Raw genomic sequence first — 20,793 nt, forward strand, 5'->3', positions numbered from 1 at the left:
TCCCTCATTAATTAAATTCGACAATCACAAATCCTTTAAATCCAAGATCTTGTAATTAATTTCTTATACACATTATTGTAGTATATTACCAAAAAAGCAAAACGTGCTTTTGAAAAAAGCTGCTTCAAGTATTGGCTACATTCTCAATATAGCTAGGTCCAACTCGTTTTGAGCCAACCATTCAAGTAACGAGAAAATTCCATTTCAAACAAATCTCCACAGGGAAAAATACATTTTTTTTTATTGCTTCTTTCATGGAATCAACAAACTTATATTAATGTGGGCCATACCCAAGATTTGGTTACAACCACCTTTCCGAATGTGAGTTTATTTTTATTTTTTTGGGGGTGACAACCACCATTTTATTAGTAAGATTCGCTTTTCCGCAGCCATATCGAACACATGCATCCAAAATTTTATTTTATTTTTTTGCTTAATATATCCAAAATGTATTTGATTTTCGTTAATTACTCTGTATCATCGAGTTCCATTGGATCCTTCCTCTTTTGCTTGAATGCTGCCAACAAATCCAAGCACACAAGTTTTCACAATTTGTTGTTTTACCATTGTTAATTTGGTCTGTTCATAAAATTGGGTCCATATAAAGTGATGGTGCAGCGATCACAACTTGCCACCATTTCAAATTGTGGAAAAAAAAAAAATGATCCTAGTATTGCTCTACTACAATGTTGCAACCTCAACTTCTATGCCATTATTATGTATGTTGCTACAAGATTACTGCTGTATCAAGCCTCGATGATTAGTACCAAGGTCTCATCTAGCTTTGTGCCATTAACAAATGAACAGAACAGAATACAAGGAGTGAAGCAATTAATTTGGTTTATTAGTAGACATTTCCATGTAGCCCAATTTGATATACTCTTTAAGGTTGTTACAGGACGTACCTGGCACAGCTGGAGTTCCTTGCTCTGAATGTTGATGACTATGGCACCAAAGGTTATAATCCCTTAAGATGGCATTTTACGCCACGGGCCATAGTTTCCTTTTCATATTTCATCAATCCGAGTAGGTGTCCTAAACACCTATACAATATCAATGCAGCAAAAAAAATGCATTGTAAGCACTAGTAAGAAGTTCCTAAAATTTTCATTTTACATACCTATAAATTAGTTTGAGACTTATAGTGAAAAACACAGAACATGAATACAGGGCCAAGTTCAATGATTTCTACTATGGCATGGCAGCTTGGAGGTCCAAAAGAATACTCCCTAATTGTGTACCACTATAAATGTCATCATAAAGTTCTGCCAGTATGACAATTTTCTGAACATAAATAAATTGCAGAGACTAATATCCTTTTTTTTTCCTTGGCATGTAAGCTTTCAGCTGCCACACTGATAAATTATGGATCCATGTAAATGATTTCTGCTTGTACAGAGGCTCGCCTGAATCGCAGCAAATCTTTTAGCAATTCCCATCCTCCATTGTTGGAAGCAGGCTTAACAGTCATTTTTTCAAGCCCAGGGGAAGTTGATAGCAGAAGGTTGATGAAATTTAACTCAGGTTTGATACCAGAAATGCCAAGTATTTTCACTAGTCGCAGTTGGTGACAACTCCAATGGTTGTCTTCTTTTATGTTAGTTACTGTTCCCACAGCAGCCTGCTCCTCTGGACGAGCCTACATTAATTCCATGGCATTAAAATCTTTAGAAGTTCCCAATAGTAGATAACTAGATACCAAGTAAAAGATATTGTATAACCAGTTGATGTGTGCGTATGTGAGTGCATAAGGGATCAAACCCTGCAAGTATACTGACCATAGGGGTAGAGATGCCCCTAGACTGAAGGGCCACTGGTTATAAACAATTTATTCATTAGCAGAAGAAACAGGTGTGAGTATCAACATGACATACAAATCATGTGTCAGTGTGCACATGTGTGATGTTGGTTTACATAAAACTAAGGTAACAATCAAGAGAAAGAACTCACCAAAACTTCTAGTTCTTGCAGATTAGGGGAACTTCTTAAGATGCATAGAGCAGTTAAAACCTCGTCCACATCATTGAAGTTTATGCGTATAGAAAGATAATTGAGATTGAAACATGGATTAGGCAACTTTCCTGGCACAAAGCCAACGGACAAATACTGGAACAAAAAGAAGATAGAACAATGGTATAAATTAACCTCAAATTAATGCAGTAACATCGTGGACCTCCTCTGAAAATTGAATCAGTTCATTGGGATTTACCTGACATTATAAGCAACCAAGTTTTGTGGTGCAAATGCTAAGAAATCAGTACAATGGCCAAGTAAACATGGAAATGAGATCCTAAACAACCTTGTGCAAACAAGTGTTGAAAGAAGGAAACTCATTTCAAATTTTTAGTAATTTGTAAGGCCAATGAACACATCCACTTTCCAGAGGGCATCTAAGGGTACCTTATATCATACTAACAGAAATATTACCTTCAAAAAGTAACTCTGAATCTCCAACCTTCGGATATGAGGCAGATGAACAAAAAATTTGAGCAAATTGCTAGAGTTGGCATGGGATTGCCTTTTGTCATATAATCCAATGGAAACAACAGCTAATTGGAAGGCATTTTCAAAACTAATGTCGTTAAAAACACCTCCAATGTCAAAAAACTGGAGATTTGGTGCCTCAATGTTGAGATAAGTGAAACCATCAAAGTTCATCAATGTCAATCTCTCAAGTAGAGGACAACTAGAAATTAGATTTTCAAACACATCTTGAGCCAAGGTCACATGCTGAAGATCAAGGCTCTTCAAACTCTTGAAGCCTTTAAATGTCGATGGAGGTTTTAGCAAACAATTAAATAACTCTAAATGAATCAAATGTTGGCAAGAAAATAAACAAGAAGGCATCTTGTAGCGTTGCCCTTTCCAAATTTCAAGTATGAATTCTTGGATAGAGTGCCTTGATAGATGAAGAATCCACCGATCAATGTCACTAATACCTTGAAGATCTCGATGTGATAGCTTGAACTTGTATATTGGGCCATTATGAAGTAAGAGAACGTGATCAACAATATTCACAAGTTTACTCTTGACGGCAGTTTGATCTAATGAAGAAAATGAGTAACACTCATTATCAAACACAAGATTTGGAAGGGTAGCCCATTTATATCTCCACTTGCTTGACAAAACACTTGTCTTTACCGCCTCCCTAATTGACAATTGTGAAAGAATTTGATCTACAACATGCCCTGGTAAGTTGCTGATTTCATCTAGCTCCATTTCCCTCTAGTACAGGGACTTTGGTGCTTCTCTTTGTCTCTGAAATATTTGAAGAAAAAATAAATAAAAATTAGATACAAAGACCAGGGGTTCCTAGGTCATGTTAGTCACAGAGAGAGAGAGAGAGAGAGAGAGAGAGAGAGAGAGAGAGAGAGAGAGAGAGCATAAGGATACAATGAAGCAAGTAATTCAAGAGTGAGAGATGGAGAGCAGAAAGTTATGGTTCATCCTTTCAGTTCCTTCAAACAAAGTTTATAAATTCAATCAAGTAAGTTATCCCTATATTTAGTTCCATAACAAATTTCACGACAAAAAGAAGACACAAACTTGTATCCCATCAACTTTATACTTTGTAAAAAAAATTATTTGCTTATTTAAAAAGAGTGCATTTCAAGTTGCTTCAATTTCTGAAACACATGTTTCCACTTGAACAAGACTATTACAGATAGAATTCTACTTACATCAAGCCAATGAGCTCTAGCTTAAATGGCAACTCCTCTCCTTGTAAGAACAAGGTGGTGGGTAAATATCTTAGGTTCAGAGCTCATTGGGTGCATGTGTAATTACTAATGGAGAAAAAGAAAAAAGAAAAAAAATAATTACATTTTAATCAATCATTTGCTAGGGGCAAAGGGATACGGCTTGAGGCACATACGAAAGAAAAATGAGCCATATTCTTGATTTGTGGTTAGATAAACCCCAGTCTATGCTGGTCCAATTTTTAAGGTTGATTGTTGCCTCCCTTCATTGGTTAAACAAAAAATCCATAGAACAGGAGGAAGAAAGAATTTGAACAGCACTGTAAATTCGTTGAAAATATGTCTACGCTGGTTCAAATCCAGCTCAAAATAGCAGTGTTCTAACTGAAAGTTCTTCCTTCATACATTATTCTGGAATCAGAGACAAAGATGAATAACTGACAGTAGATCATAATACCATAAACACATGATCCTTGCAACAAGATGTCAAGTCAAACGCATCTCATTTTACCTGTTCCTCTCCTTCTCAAAAAACAAAAAACCAAAAAAAAAAAAAAAAAAGTTGTGATAGTAGGCTTCAAAAGTCACATACATTGTTTACAGAATCCTGTCTGGTGTTACCACAGGCAGAATATGGAAACTAGCCTATTCCAATACAATAGGAAAACCAAGGACCCACCCACTAATATACTCCCCTTGCTGAGCATTTGATATATATATATATATATAAATATATACATATTTTGCAAGTTCATAAGATGGTGTGTGCAGATTAATGTCTTACCACAGAAGAGTCTGCTCAGAAATTTAAGTGGGAGGTTCAGAGCCAATGGCCTATCCTTGGAACCTTTTCCAACACCATAAAGAGCAATCACATGTGTGTGTGTATATCTCACTAAAGAAACCCCGAATGCCCAAAAGGAATTCAATGGATATCCCAGAATCCTAACCTGCAAGACTGCAAGCTGGAACCACCAGCTCCATAACTATGTCCAGAACTTACAATTAGCAAAGGTTGTACCCAATGCACAAAACTCTCACTTTGCGGGGTCTGGGAGAGGTGATTGATAGGTAACCTACATTCTATCATCGCATTCCTATGGGAATACCTCGTTATTTTGCGACGTAATGTAGGTATTCAAATCCTATAAAACAAAGGGTCCCCCTAATTCTAATCAAATCAAACTTCAAATTTCAATTAATAGCTACCAAAATTTCACAATAGGTATTCCTTTCAATCTTTAATCGCACCATCAAATGCAAATAAAACCCATCTCAAATATAACAAATCATTACCAATTCTAATCAATATAACTTGAAAGAATGAAAGTAAATTCACAAACACCATGCCATATCAAAACCTCACAAACAATGCCTACGCAAAATTAAAACTTGCACTAGTACAATAATGGCAATGAATATTAAACAATTTCAAATGCTAATATTGTCAAATAATATGATCAAAGAAGAAAAGCTAAAAAGCAAAACCATTTGGTATGAATTAAAAGCAAAAAAATTAGATCGAAAAGCGGTACTTTGGAGAATTGGAATCGAATAACGATAAGGCTTCTTCGTTTGCTGGTACCTGAAAAAAAAAAGGTAAGGAAATGGATTCCAGTGGAAGCTCAGACCAAACTGAAAAACAGAGAAAAGAGTCAAAAAGATGAGAAGTCATAGTCCTACATTAATTTACTACTAGTACTAAAAAAATGTGTCTTTTTGTTTTTGTTCGTAGCAAGCAACTTTCATTTGAAGTTGGGGAAAAGTGGAGATGTCAATTTCCGATGCTGGGATTTGGACCCGGGTTGATGGGTGAAAGACAGTATCCTAATTTGGACTAGAGTTGCTATTGTAGAGATGAAAATGGATCATGTTGCAAAATGTGGTAAATGGGCTTTTGCCATAATGGCCCAATTATTTGGTTTTCATATGTGGGTCAGTGAGAAAAGAAGTAGGAGAAGAAAGGATACAAGAAATGCTATAAACACAATAAATTAAAAATATATATATATATTGACACACTACTTATCTTGCTTTTTTTACTTACATTTAACAATCTGTCACATTAGCTAGGTGTGAAATTTTATGTGTCTATAAACTTTCTCATAGAGTATTTTGTTTTTTGTGTGACTAAACACACTTTATTTTTGGCCTACTAATTTCAATGAGAAGAAAAAATCAATTAAACTTGCAAGATGAAGTAAAGTGTCAATTGTAATGTTTTGAATTTTGCTTCCAACAATATTTCTATTCGGTCAACCAAAATGAAATATTTCAATATCAAAATATATGGTGTACCGTTTCAAGATTACCATAATGAATAAAATTTAAAGAACTTAATATTATAATTAGTTCATAGAACTTGAGATATGAAGAAAAAAAAAAAAGATGTGTGCACTTGTGTTTGTTTGTTTCTAAAAAACAAAGATGGGTAATTGTCTTATATAAATATTGTTTAAGAGAATGTGTTATATAAATTGAATAGATCAGTGCTAGACTGAATAAATCGAAATAGACTAAAATGTTATACTAATGACCGCTCACCCTTGGTGCGATGGTCACTCTACAAGTACAAGTGCTTGTAAAGTATGGGAGGTAAGGATTGAGGTTCAAGTCTCCAGGGGAGTTTCACACATATATACATTTAAACTAGACTAGAGTAAAATTCTATCTTATATATATATAAAAAAAAAAATGTGACTCAAAATGAGCATAATAACAATAAATACAGTTAAAAGTTTTTTGTTGTGAATATGGGTTTTTAAAGACCAAATCACACATTAATTCCTTGCATTAAATATTTTTTAAAGCTGAAAACTAAAAATTTATTGCTGAAAATACTATAACAAAATATTTTTTAAAAGACAAAACACTTTTTACGCGTTTTTGTGCTTTGGCTGATCCATGAACAATGCCATGGAACCAACCAAAAAAAGCATCGCACACAAACGTAGCCGTTACGCGATTGCACATTATGTATCATAGTTGTGTTTAATCTTTTCTAAATTTTTATATTTTTTTATACAAGATAGAAATTTTACACTAGTCTAATCTAAATATATATTTGCATGAAACTCTCTCTTAGAAACTTGAACCCCGACTTTTACCTCCACACCTCACAAGTACTTATACTTTTAGAGTAACCATTGTGCCTAGGGTGCGTGGTGGTAATCTTTTATAAATTATAATAACTAGTTTCTCGGACCAAGAGCGTTGTAATTCAATGACATTGTCTGCTTTTCTATATTAGGAGAACCAAAGTTAGACTCCCACCTTACCTATTGAAAAAGTTTCTTGCGTCTGTTTGGGATCCACTTATTTTGCTGAAACTGAAAAGTTTTACTAAAAATATTGTAGATAAAGGTAAAATTTTTTTTTTTTGAGAAACAATAAAGGTAAAAGTTAGTTGAATTAGTATAGTGAGACTCATGAATAGTATTAAAAAGTAAAATGTAGTCATGAATAGTAACAAAAATAAACTAAATAATAAAATAAGCTGACAATTTCATTCATGACAAATGCACACACTTGGGCCTCTAAATGGGCTAGGGATTAGGCCAACACATTTTGGGTTTGTGCATTGGCATCACACGGTTTGCTGAAGTAATTTCATGTGGAATTTACATGTGGGATGGTCCTTTTCAACTTTGTTTTAACTTCTTTGTATTGTCAATTTAGCCAACCAACTTGTAGAGAAAGAAGTAATCAAATAAAGAGAGACATATCTGTGTGGTTTTGTTATTTGACTTTTGTCCAATATCTTCACCGCCAAAAGCCAAATTTTCCAATATTTATATCATACTAGGTCGGAGTCAATGGGTTTAAACCTATCTATCTCCCTCTCTCTACCATTGTCGATTGTTTTTGTTCAACTGTATTCTGGCATTTTACACTTGAAGAAACTTCTGGCTTTGGAGCTCCTACCACGCAAGAGAAACCAGAATGGGAAATTTGAATTGTATTTGTTCCTGTAAAGGCCTAAAGGGTATAAAGCGGTTGGTTCTTTCTTCTTTTACAATGTTATGATATGTTCATATTGTTTATAATATTTCAAGTTGCGAAATGGGATTTGGGTTTTTAAGACTTTGCAGAGCAAAATCCGATTTGAAGAGAAAGCCAATGAGTTTTAAGAACCACCACACAGCAAGTCATGAAGGAATAAAGACCGTTGGTGTGGATAATCTATTTGACTTCTCAAGCAATTCGGATCTGTGCGTTTGCATTGTCACTTGGAACATGAAAGGGCAGGTGAGATCAACTTACAAACTAAGTAATATAAACTAGTCTTTATAATAATATGCCAATTTTAGATTTCAATTTTCCTCGTGATAATTATTTTCTGATTGACATTTATAATTTATTTGCTATATATGAAGGTCTCTTATGAGGATATTGCAGAACTAGTTGGAAGCAGCAGAAAATTTGATCTTTTCATTATAGGTTTGCAAGAGGCTCCACGAAACAATATTTTAAGGCTGTTGCAGACAGCTTTGCTAGAAACCCACATGTAAGAGACAAAGACTATTCTTTAGTTAAATCTTTCTCTCGCACTTTTACTATAAAATATTTATAAATGGACTTAAATATAAATGTGATTGATGCTATTTTAATAACTTAATAAATTAGTTTATAAGATTTAGTAATAATTAGTGATAGTATCATTCATTTGCTGTCATTATCTAGTGCATGCCGTGACACGTGGTGCGTTGAATCTTTTGGATGCTATAGCTAAGTTAAGTAGCCCGGTACAGAGCTTCTTGTATAGTCAAAATATACGGTTCATTTTCTTCTGTGAATTTCTTGTCTTGAAAAACAAGAAATTTGATGTGTACAACTGTACACACATTGACAAAGACAATTATCCACTTATCGATAGCCATACGTACATTCCCAGAAGGTCATATATCCTTTTGTTCTCAAATTTTCAGATTTTTGTTTTGGCATAGGCTCATAAGTCATAACATTGCTACGTAAATATGACGTCTCTTACTTGCTTAATAATTGGCTTTTTATACAAGAGAAGAGAGGATGCCAATTAGCTAGTACAACAAAATTTTGTTACGTACAGGAATTGTTACATTAATTTTTTGCAGATTTCATTTCACCTTTAAAACTGAATGGACTTTTATTTGTGGGCAAACCTTATAAATAATCATGTGACAGAACTATTAATGCAAAACAAAATGTGTTATCTTATAATTATTCAATTACGTAGCTCATTGATCAGTACAGACAAGTGGTTGAATTTAATTAGATGACTCAAAAGTACAATGAATTGTAAATAAGTTTTGTCATTTATTTTTCTCTTTTAAACTATTCTCTTTATCCATCTTATAGTCATGTTTTTTGTTCCTATAAGCTATTTATTGATTTTATTTTGTAATCAAAGTCTGTTAGGGAAAGCCATTATGCAATCGTTGCAGCTGTACGTGTTTGGACCAAAGAACTCAGATTTGTTCATCAAAGGTAAATTTTGGTTTGGTTCCGATCGACGAGTCCAATATTTTCTCCTCAACCTCAATCTTCTTTGAGATCATTGCTAAGATTTCATAGTTTCTTATTTTGAAATATTGCATTATAGAATTACAGGTAGATAAGCATTCCATTGGCGGCTTGGGGGGATTAATTGGTAGAAAGAAAGGGGCTGTGGCAATCCGCATCAACTACAAAGACATCCAAATGGTGTTCATATCATGCCATCTTTCTGGTAGATCTTATTAGTTTTATATATAGAATTTGCTTTGAATTTTTGCTTAATTTCTCTTCTAAGTGGGAGTGTGGGGGCAGCTTTAGCTTGTATGATTTGATTTACCTTGCTGATACTAGATGATTACCCAAGGTTTTAAGAAACCCAACATTGTTTTATATGTTTTTCTACACATGAATTCTTGTAGCACACAAAAAACCCAAGAGCCCCAAAAGAAAATTTATAACCTTTTTTTTTCCCTTTTTTCTTTTCTGAAAATATATAACATGGTAAATTATACTTTTTGTTTCTAAAATTTGGTGCAGAACGATTTTGGTCCTTCAAATTTAACAATTTTGGATTTGGTTATGAAATTTTAAAAATGAACAATTCAATCCTACATATTTATTTTTGTCTTACATAACTAAAGGGATTCTGAAGAACCCCATTTTTTATGGACCAAATCAAACCAATCTCATATTTAATGGATCAAAATCAAACCAACTTTATATTAATTAGGAGACCAAAATCAAATTGACCTCATAGAGTCATAGACAAAGGGATGAAATTGTTCACTTTTGACATTCCGGACACCAAATCCGTGCTTCTTAAATTTGATGGACCAATATCTACCTATAAAATTGTTCACTTTATTGATTTTTTTATAAATTTTCTTTGGCATGCAGCTCATGCTCATAAAGTAGACGAAAGAAATTATGAGTGCATGCACATATCACATTCCCTATTCTCAAAGAAATGGAATCCTTATGCCAGACCTGCTCATATCACTATATGGTTAGGAGATCTCAACTACCGTATACATGGAATTGATACACAACCAGCAAGAAATTTAATACAGAAAGGCCTTCATGAAGTAAGTTGCCAACACGTTCTATTTAAATTATTGCTAATATAGTAGAACCCTATATTACTACTTATATAGTTTTATCTGAGATTCTGAGTACACCCACATAATCAATCTTTCAACTGCTTTTTGGTGGACTAATGTTTGCATAGTTAGATTAATTTAAAGGTGTTGTGTGAGTCTTAAAGTTAATATATTTATGCAGAAGCTCACAAACAAAGACCAACTCTTACAAGAGGCTGAGAGAGGTCATATCTTCAATGGCTATTGCGAGGGGACATTGACATTCAAGCCCACATATAAATATAATATTGGAAGTAGCAACTATGATACTAGTTACAAGGTATCAGCTTTCTTGTGTCTCAGAATGACTCAATTTTTAAAATTGAATAATCACAACTTGTATAATATGCATGAAAGTCTGATAAGTGGGCATGTGTATAATAATCTTTTTTTAAGACAAATTGCACTATCCTCTTTAAATATGATGCACTTTTAATGACTCTTCAAACTATGAAATTTATTCATATTTCCCCTGTACTATTGGTAATTAAGAACTCTGCTCCTATTTTAGGATTTCTATTAAATTAATTAATGGAAATTTCAAATTCCTCTTACACTTCTTTCCTCTATTTTTTATTACTTAAAAAAAGGGACTTTTCTGTTAAATTTGACAGTAATTCTAACAGCGTAGGGTAAAATACTTATAACCAATAGTTTAGGGAGACATTACTCATTTATGAAGTTTTAAGGACACATTGTAATTGCACAATAATTAAGGGGGAAATGTAAATAACCCTACACTTTTGTATATTCTAACTTTGAATTTGATAAAGTCAATAGTGGGTAGTTATAAATTATGAAACATGAATCATGAAATGGATAATATAGATTTCAATATTCGACATGCATTTAAAAAGTTATAAAAAAAAAAAATCAAAATTGAAATGGATAATTTAGATTTCAATTTATATTTTTGACAGTTCGAATAGCGTGTATATACATCTCTCTACGGGATTGGGATTTACTTTTTCTATTCTTCTAAAATTTTTATGCTCGTCTCTTCTTTACAGGTAAGAGTACCATCATGGACAGACCGGGTCTTATTCAAGATAGAAGACTCACAGAAAATCAATGCGACTTTACATTCTTACCAATCAATGGATGATATTTTGAGCTCTGATCATAAACCAGTGAAAGCTCACCTTTGCTTAAAACTTAACAAGCTATCATCACCCATGCACCAGCAGGAACACCGTTTTCTAAGTCGATGAATTGTAAAAAGTATATTGTTCATCTTTTGTTTGTTCCATCCATTTTGGATGCTTGAAGGAACAAGATTTTGTATAGTTCTTATGGTAATTCTAACATGAAATTTCAAATATTCTACCAGTCAATTTTAAAATGAATGATTTGAATTTTACCATGTTATCAATGTTTAAAAAAATAGTAGTAACTATTATCATTTTAGCATCTTTTTAAATTATTGTTAGTGTAATAAAATCTAATCCACTTATTTCAAAATGGACAGGTATGATTTTAAGAACCATAGAGCTTGTAAATTAGATGCTAACTAGTGTATAACTCGTACATATACACGCTGTAATTAAAAACAATTACCATATATGGGCTCAAATTATACTTGGTGTAAGAATTATACATTTTTTTAAGTATAGATGAGTTCACTTTTTTTTTTTTTTTTTTTGGTTTATTAGGTTTTTGATAGTTTATTTATATTAGACTCTTCGTCTTTTGATTTGTATTAACTCACTTACAACAATTTAAAAAAAAATTATATAAGACACGTGGTATAAAATTAAACAACAATTGGATTTTCTTATAGTTTTGACTTTATTTATAGTATATATATATATATAGATTAGTCCTATCTTTATTCCTGTAAATTAGATTCTATATTTCATATTAACTAGTTGTTAACCCGTGCGATGCACAGGATAGTTAAATAAAAATCAAAAGTATTTATTTTGTTTAAAAGTTTATAACTTGACTTAAAAAAAATGTATAACTTGAAAATAAATGAAAATAAGTAATTTTTTGTTCAATATAATGGTTTAGAAAAAAAAATTTCTTTCATATCATTGGTGCCACATAACACATTCCAACATGAGCTATTCCATGGTGATGACTTCACGTAATACTTAACTGCAATTAAATCTACTATCCATGGTCCACCAATCTAATCTATGGTATCTTGATAGTAGATCTACAAATTGCATTCTCATATCCTTAGAGCTTGCTACATCATTATTATTATCTATATATAATATAAAATCAAAATGTTTGACTTTTTGAGAGACTTACATTAGAATTAGGATTAAAAAAATAATTATAATTTTTTTAATTACACCTCACATTCGAATTAAAAAAAAAAAAAAGACTCACTTTAGGTTTCAAAAAAAAATTTGAGAGACTTACATTAGAATTAGAATTAAAAAAAAATAATTATAATCTTTTTTTAATTAGACCTCACATTAGAATTTAAAAAAAGAAAAAAAAATGACTCACTTTAGGTTTCAAAAAAGAAAGACTCCCATAAAAATTAAAAAAAAACAAAAAAAAACTTTAGGACGAAGGAAAAAAGAGAGAAAATCCTGTTAGGACTCTCTCTTCTCTCCTCAAATTTTTTGCAATTTGGTGTTGTGGGGTCCTGATTTGTGGCCCAAACCCAAAGTATATTGGATCTCGGCCCAATGAGCCCAATACAATAAATTTGTAAAAAATGGGTCAAAGAACTAGGCCCTTAACAAATTGAACAATGGCTAATATGGAATTAAATGACAATCAGGCACAAACAAGATGTATTGATATCAATAGACTTCCAGTCTGAGGAGGTTATAATTATGTATATTTATCACAGTTAAATACAGAGACAATTTTGATTACTACAATGTTCTCTTTTTTCTTTTTTCTATCCCCCCTCCATGAAGAGTCTGTCACCTTATATATCCTTCTTTGGATCATTTTCACCCCTCCACTTGTTGATCATCTGAATCTTTACTTAAGTACCTGTCCCATCAGACACTCTCTCTGGTTTTTTATGAGTTGTGGTAGCCAATGTAGTACTGTTAAGAGGTCTTCTCCACATAAATACGGCCATAAAAGTAGCTGCAGTGCATTTAATGCAGTGGTGGCAGCTTTCTCTTAGATATTTTTAGGTTTCCTTCATTCTCGTATGTTCCTGAAGCGTGTCTATATCATTGGAGTTTTTTGGAGGATTACACTAACAGATGGAGTACATCTTGTGAATTGTATTCATCATATCTGAGGAGGAGTTCCTCCTCGAACAACTTCTCACTTGTTCCCCATCTTTGAGACTTTAATTGGGAACGTTTAACAACTCCTTGTTTCTCCTCAGACCTACCAATGTCTTCGGACAAAGTTGAAGGCCCAATATACTATTTTGGGACCTTGTCCATACAGGTGTTATAAAATCGAAAGAATTAAATCGAATTAGATCAAATTAAAAAATATAAATAAAAAATATTGATGTGGAAAATTGTGGAGAGGTCAATCATAAGTTAAAGGATTTGGTTTTATATATAAGACAAAACTTAAATACAATACTTTAAGTGCTGTTCTTTGAGTTCTCTACTTAAGATTAAACCATGTGGCTATTTAACTAAAAAATACACTTTCATCTTATGAGGGAAAATTCACGTGGCAGAATCTTAAAGAGGAAAACCTAAGAAATAGTACATAAGTATTGTACCTAATTTTAGTGAAGATATTAAACCACTACTAGTGATAAGTACTTAATTTTAGTAATCATGGAGTTGAAGAAAGCTTTGTCACTAAGTTTATCTTAACTATTCCCCCCCTCCAACCCCAACCGAAAAAAAATCTTAACTATGAAATATGAATAGCATCAAGTAAGTGAAGACAATCGACTATAGTCAATATAAAATATTATTTGCATTGGATGAATGTAAAAATATTTTTTTTTAAGAATACTAAGTATTTTTAACATATACACACACAAAGATGGGAGAAGGTCTTAAAAAAACTTATATACATAATAGCCTAATTCTTGAATATTCAGCATAGACTTTAAACATTTTCTAACCAATATATAAAATTTTATTTTAACATAAGATGTTTATGGGCTCTGACATGGTCACAGCATACAACAAATCAAAATATTAATTTTATAAATAAAATCAATTCATTAATTCAACCATGTAAGTATTAATTAACAAGTTTTTTTTTTCTTTTTTTCTTTCTAACAAGACATGGTAGTTTATATATTTTTATTAAAAGATAGTTTTTAATTTATAGCGTCTGTTCTTTATGTTTTTTTATTTATTATACACCAATTAGTTTTTGTTATAGATGTAAATCGAACTCCATATATATCTATTATTTGACGATAAAAGATTTTATGGTTGAGCTAATTAACAGCTATTTTTAGAAAAAAAAAAAAAAAAAAAAAAAAAAAAAAACCTAATTTTTGAAAAAAAAAAAAAAAATGATCTTAGTGTGAAACCCCACAATTTGGAAGCATTCCTTTTGGCTTGGAATTCCCATATTCCCACTGGCACGACACGTTAATTTGTTTTTTTTGTTTGACCAATTGTTCAGTTCACGTTATAAAAGAACAGTCGTAAACCTTGCGTACGTGATCAAACTACGAGTACAACATTGGCAATCATTCAAAGGTAGCTTCTATGTGTTTTTTTCTGGGTGGGGTGAGTAACTTCTAAGTGTTAACAAAAGATAACACTATTTATATTTGTTCAATAGTGTTCCATTCCCTTATAAATTAATTAGTGTGTATTAATTTTAAATTATCGCTAATTTGTGTGACTTGTAAGAAAGTTTTGTAAAAAATATTTATATAATATTTTAATAAAATAAAATTCCAAATATAAATTGTAGAAAACTTAGGTGTCGTTTAAATATAGAAAAAATTTAGATAATACCCAACAAATTTAATGATAATTTGCTTATTTTGAGTTATTTTATGTAGGTTGTGTTTGCCATTGACTAAAAAAGACATTTTTTTTACTATTTAACTTGTTTTTGCTACTATTTATGAGTTCAATTGCACTTTTTGATACTATTCATGGGTCTTACTGTACTATTTTAGCTACCTTTTAGCTTTATCAACAATACTTTTAGCTCTTCAGTTTACCAAAAAAATACAATATTTTCATTTTTCAGCAAAAAAATTTTAGTTTCAGCTAAATAAGTTATTCTCAAACGGACTCAGTCTAATAAAATTCATTATAAGTGAGTTTTAATTGATTCAACTAACATTTAACAATCATCATAAGAAAATCGAACACTTCCTTTATATCATATTTAATGAATTTATATTGCTGTTATGTTTTTAGAGATTGTGATTTAAGAAAATAATTTTTTAACCTTTTTTAATCCAATTTTTAAAATATTTAAATGGTGCAAAACTAATTTTAATAGTTCTATTTCCATGTATAATAATATTATACAAAGGTAGCTTCTATGTGTTTTTCTAGGTGGGGTGAGTAACTTCTAAGTTAACAAAAGATAACACTATTTATAGATGTTCAATAGTGTTAAGTTCCTTTCTCTTATAAATTAATTAGTGTGTATTAATTTTAAATTATCACTAATTTGTGTGACCTGTGAGAAAGTTTTGTAAAAAATATTCATATAATATATTAATAAAATAAAAATCCTAATAATGAAATTTTTAGAAAGATTAGGCCATTTAGGTGTAGTTTAAATAAATAAATAAATTAGATAATACCCAAGAAATGATAATTTGCTTATCTTGGGTTACTTATGTAATCTAATAAAATTCATTATAAGTGAGTTTCGATTGATTCAGCTAACATTTAACAATCATCATAAGAAAATCTAACACTTCCTTTATATCATATTTTATGAATTTTTAATTATTGCTTTTATGTTTTTAGATATTGTGATTTAAGAAAATAATTTTTAACTTTTTTTAATCTTCAAACTATTTAAATGATGCAAAACTAATTTTAATAGTTCTTGTGGTTGCACGATTTTCCTGACCCAAATTTTATTGATCAGGCCTTGGCCCAAAGCGTAACCCACAATAAATATTTGTAGAGGATGAGTCAAAGAACTTAGCCTTAGTGAGCCTATTCGGTCTGATACATGGACAGTATGGTTGCAGAAAATAAAAACACAAGAATGGATCTCTCACGTATGATTCTATTTCTTCAGTTCCTGATACCGTTTTTTTTGTCCCCTTCTTTGAGGGACTCCACTACATTATATAGTTCTCCTCCTCTCATCTCAACTTTACACTTGTTGATCATCTAAGCATCTACTTGAGCACCTGTCCCATCAGACGCCCTCATCACTCCCTTTGTGAGTTGCAGAGGCCAAGGTGGTACTGTTCAGGGGTCTTTTCCTTATTAATGCGGCCAAGAGGGTGGTTGGGGCGCAATTAATGTGGTGGTGGCAGCTTTCCATGAGATATTTTGGATTTTATTCATTTTATATGTTGGGAGGATGAACTGAAATGGCTGGGGAGAGTTCCTCGTCTGGGCTTCGTGATGTCCGAGGAGGAGTTACTCCTCGGACAGGTTTCCTTGGCGTTATTGGGATTGAGTAATGCTTCATATGTGGTTTTTCTTCGGACAGGACGCTCCTCAGACGGGCCTGAATTTGGAATAGCCCATTATTTTTGGACCGGGCCCCACAGTTCTATTTCCATATATAATAGTGCATTCAGGGTTGAATAATTGGTGGGAACTTTAGGGCACTATTTCGCATTCTCTCTCATAATTTGTTGTTCCTTTAAATTAATCACCTGAAAATGATTTTTGGAATATATTTTGACTTGAGAACATGTTGCTTTCACGAAAAATTATTTTTAAGAATATGTTTGGTTTTATACTATTTTTTGTTTTTGTAAATTTAAAAATAGGAACCAAAAGACTGAGTTTCATAGCTTGAGGTGAGATCATATCAATCCTAAACAAAGCCATGATACTAAAAGGGTTAATATTGTGTTGGCAAAATCCGTGTCAAATTTTCAAATGAAATTGGAATAATTTTTCATGTATTCATTTCATTTGAGTTGTAATTCTAACAAGTCTTTATGGTTGAAGAGTTGAAAGAAGAAGTTTAAAGTGCTGCATTGAAAATCTCGGTCAAGCGAGATTGGATGTATCAAGCAAGTTTCCGAGCAAAATCATCAAGATCCTAATTTCAGTTACATAGGGAGATTCGCCCGATATTCACTCAATGCTCAGTCAAGCGAGATTTTTTCTAAATTTTCCACTATTTAATTTTTTTGATTATTCGCATAACCAACTAACCATTAATTGTAATTGATAAAGATTCAAAAGGGAAAATTACACTTTACTACTTTAAACTATATACTAGGTTACACTTTCCATTTTAAACTATTGAAACGCACACTTTGCACCCTAAACCATCACACTTATCACACTTTGTACCACAATGTGAGTTCGAATAGTTTAGGGTGCAAAGTGTGCGTTCGAATAGTTTAGGGTGTAAAGTGTAACATAGTGCATAATTTAAGATGATAAAGTGTAATTTACCCTATAGGGGATAGGGCCCAAAATAATGTATTAGGCCTTGGGCCTTGTCCGAGGATACTAACAAGTCCAAGGAGGAGAAGATAACTTAAATGATCCACATTACAAGTCTCATCAGTGGAGGATGAAGGGAAGGAGGTCCAAGGAGGAACTCCTTCTCGGACACGACAAATATAGACCAAGTGTATACTCTAGCAATTGAAATGCACCTCATGAACATGTGAGAGGGAAGGAAACTTAAAATATCTAGGGAAAAGCTGTTACCACCACATTAAATGCACTGCAGCTACTTTTCTGGCCACATTAATATGGAGAGGACCCTTGAACAGTGCTGCCTTGGCTGCTACAACTCACAAAAGGCTGAAAGGGGTGTCTGATGGGATGAGTACTCAAGTGGAGATCCAAATGATCAACAAGTGTAAGGTCTAGATGATCAGAAATGAGCTATATAATGTGGAAGAGCCCCCATGAGTGAGGGGTGGAAAAAAGAGGGAGAGAGAACACAGTAGCATACTAAACAATCTTAATATTCAATTGTGATAAGTATACGTTAAACTTTGGTCTCCTTGGACTAAACATCCATTGACACTGATGTCTTTTTATTTGTGCTTGATTTTCTCTTAACTCCATATTAGCCGTTGTCCAACTCATTAAGATCTAGTTCTTTGACCCATACTCTATAAAATTCATTGTATTGGGCTTATTAGACCAGGACTTCATACATTCGGGCTTGGGCTCCAAATCTTGCCCTTACATACCCGGTACAAAAATAAAATCATGTTTTCATAAGAGGAAGAGTCTACTTAAATCTTAGAGAGAATATCACAATCTAAACACCGAGTGCAACTTGAGTGTCTTTCAATTGTTAAAAACCACAAAAACCTTTAGCAAATCCTCAAGCAAAAGTATCCAGAAGATCAGTTGACAGTTGGCATCTCGACTTGCATCCCAAAGACCTTTAAAGAGAAACTATTGGTGTGGTTTGCTGCTAATAGGAGTTGAGACCTTGAGTACAAGAACATTATAATAATTGGAGGTTTTGTAAGTTGTTATGTACCACAACTATCTTCATGGTAAAATTCATTTACTAGAATAAGTGTGCGTTTGCCTAGCATATTTGCAGAGTTTTGCATTTTAAAACTGGGACACACAACATTGTAGCAGTTTCAGCCAACAAATGAAGACCCACGGTAGATTATTTGCTATAGTGTTTTGTTACTGTTCACATTTTAAAATTATTTTACTACAGTGTTTTCTTCAAAAAAATAAGCGGTATCTAAATAGATCCTAAATCTTAGATAGTTTTTTCCTTTCGGGTTTTCTTTTTGTCAGGGACGGACCTATACTAGGGTAAAGGGGGGCCATGCACACCCCCCCCCCCCCCCAAAAAAAAAAAACTAATATATGCATATAAATTGATATACAAAAAAAATTAAGATTTGCCCTTATATATATATATATATATTTTTTTTTGTCTTTCCTCCTCTAAAATATTTAGATGTTGACCTAAAAGAAAAGAAATAAATAAATAAAATTCACGCCCCTTTAACTACAAAAACAAAATAAAAAATAAAACACTTATTTTGTATGTTATACTTTGTTGATGTGTTTTATAATATAAAATGTTTAAAAAATACTTATTTTGTATTTAGTATTTTGTTGAATATGAAATAGATGTTAGTTTTTATTTTTATAAATTTTTTTTTTCTAGTCTTAAGCTTTGACCCCCCAGGAACCAAGATTGGTTCCGTCCCTGATTTTTGTCAACATATTCTCTCTGTGTACTTGTGTTGTTGCTTATTTATGATGCTTGCATATTCAATCTTGGTTAAGGTAAAATATGCTAAAATCAGTAGCAAGAAATACTAGGATCTAAAGACGTCACTCTCACTTTATTTTTTATTTTTTTGTCTTTAAACTGTGATTTACACTTCTATATGATTCTGAATGTTTGTTATATTTTCTGGCAAAAAGCTTGGCCCATGTGTGTGTGAATATGGAACCCACCCACGCACATTGGAAGTATCGAGACAAAAATAAATAATTGAGATAAATATAAATGGAAGGTAAAATTTTCACCAACCCATAACTTCCGACCGAGATGGGGAGGATTTGTGTGGAAAACGGAAATAATTTCGATTTATTTTTGGGGCCAGAGTTTGACTTTTCAAATCATTTGTGAATCTTCTTATTATTATTATTAGCCAGTTTGTTGATTAGTTTTCACACTTCAACTAATAAAGCCCTCATTATTGACATTGTCTATATATATATATATATATATATATAAATATTCATCCAAAACAATGTAAAAGAATATGCATGAGTGCATGACATGTGTCGATGTGGTTTTAACACCATTCAAACAGTTATAAAATAAAAAGTAACCATTCAAACAAAACGAGTAGCTATAAAACGTGTCGGCTATATGAAGTTAATGCTACTCTTTCTCGTTTCAAAAAACGAATGTCCGCCAAAAAGCACGGAGAAAAAATATTTTGGCCGCTTAGCTATTTTCAAGAACAAAAATAGATAATAAACTCACGAAGAAAAAAAAAAAAAATGCAAATGTACAAAAAAATGTAACAAAATTTGACTTGATGAGTAGCGTAGTAGTTAATAGCGTAGTCTTAACCTTTAAGCAAAAAAGAAGAAAATACCTAGCCTTAAATTAGCAAAACATAAAAACTTTTGTTAGTACCAACTACGTGTGAATTTGTGATTTAATTGTCTATTTGAAAATAACACTTCATTTTCTTTTTTTCTTTTTTCATTTCTAAACAAGTCCATTCAAAGTCCATTATCGGTTTTTTTTAATAAAAAAATTAACATGCTCCTACCAATTAAAACATAGCAAGTTCATTAGATACATCATTAAACATTGGCATATCTATATCCTCATGCAAATAAATTTATATACCACAACAATATTAAAGCTTTAATTCTATTTTTTTTGGTTGGTTATGGATACACAATAAATTAGTTAAGGTGGGTCACATG

At 32.1% G+C, this 20,793-nt stretch overlaps 2 protein-coding genes across 7 annotated transcripts; one reads left to right on the forward strand and one right to left on the reverse strand.

The window, feature by feature from the left end:
• Nucleotides 1-687: 687 nt before the first annotated feature.
• Nucleotides 688-5,515, reverse strand: LOC115974269 (F-box/FBD/LRR-repeat protein At1g13570-like). 5 transcript variants are annotated; one of them, XM_031094532.1, is made up of 5 exons: nucleotides 5,382-5,515; nucleotides 5,234-5,283; nucleotides 2,428-3,258; nucleotides 1,951-2,106; nucleotides 688-1,639 (listed from the first exon to the last, which is right to left on the reverse strand). In XM_031094532.1, the coding sequence occupies exons 3-5, from the start codon at nucleotides 3,217-3,219 to the stop codon at nucleotides 1,364-1,366; spliced, it is 1,224 nt and encodes a 407-aa protein (XP_030950392.1). In that variant the 5' UTR covers nucleotides 3,220-3,258; nucleotides 5,234-5,283; nucleotides 5,382-5,515; the 3' UTR covers nucleotides 688-1,363. The 5 variants fall into 5 exon arrangements, with proteins under 5 accessions (XP_030950392.1, XP_030950394.1, XP_030950393.1 ...); XM_031094534.1 differs by lacking the exon at nucleotides 5,234-5,283 and having other exon boundaries at nucleotides 2,428-3,264; nucleotides 5,289-5,515; XM_031094533.1 differs by lacking the exon at nucleotides 5,234-5,283 and having other exon boundaries at nucleotides 5,284-5,515.
• Nucleotides 5,516-7,465: 1,950 nt separating this feature from the next.
• Nucleotides 7,466-11,647, forward strand: LOC115975473 (type IV inositol polyphosphate 5-phosphatase 11). 2 transcript variants are annotated; one of them, XM_031096257.1, is made up of 8 exons: nucleotides 7,466-7,693; nucleotides 7,781-7,946; nucleotides 8,075-8,205; nucleotides 9,088-9,164; nucleotides 9,280-9,405; nucleotides 10,071-10,258; nucleotides 10,455-10,592; nucleotides 11,323-11,647. In XM_031096257.1, the coding sequence occupies exons 1-8, from the start codon at nucleotides 7,641-7,643 to the stop codon at nucleotides 11,521-11,523; spliced, it is 1,080 nt and encodes a 359-aa protein (XP_030952117.1). In that variant the 5' UTR covers nucleotides 7,466-7,640; the 3' UTR covers nucleotides 11,524-11,647. The 2 variants fall into 2 exon arrangements, with proteins under 2 accessions (XP_030952117.1, XP_030952118.1); XM_031096258.1 differs by having other exon boundaries at nucleotides 7,466-7,683.
• The last annotated feature ends 9,146 nt before the right edge of the window (nucleotides 11,648-20,793 follow it).

This window comes from Quercus lobata, chromosome 2 (genome assembly GCF_001633185.2).
Source record: "Quercus lobata isolate SW786 chromosome 2, ValleyOak3.0 Primary Assembly, whole genome shotgun sequence".
Taxonomy (NCBI): Eukaryota; Viridiplantae; Streptophyta; class Magnoliopsida; order Fagales; family Fagaceae; genus Quercus; species Quercus lobata.

Coding starts and splice junctions, on each gene's coding strand:
- LOC115974269 (XM_031094532.1), bottom strand. CDS start 3,219: ATGGAGCTAGATGAAATCAGCAACTTACCAGGGCATGTTGTAGATCAA. Junction 2,107..2,427: donor TTCAGAGTTACTTTTTGAAG/GTAATATTTCTG, acceptor TTTTTGTTCCAG/TATTTGTCCGTTGGCTTTGT. Junction 1,640..1,950: donor TGCAAGAACTAGAAGTTTTG/GTGAGTTCTTTC, acceptor GAATTAATGTAG/GCTCGTCCAGAGGAGCAGGC.
- LOC115975473 (XM_031096257.1), top strand. CDS start 7,641: ATGGGAAATTTGAATTGTATTTGTTCCTGTAAAGGCCTAAAGGGTATA. Junction 9,406..10,070: donor CATATCATGCCATCTTTCTG/GTAGATCTTATT, acceptor TTTGGCATGCAG/CTCATGCTCATAAAGTAGAC. Junction 10,593..11,322: donor ACTATGATACTAGTTACAAG/GTATCAGCTTTC, acceptor TCTTCTTTACAG/GTAAGAGTACCATCATGGAC.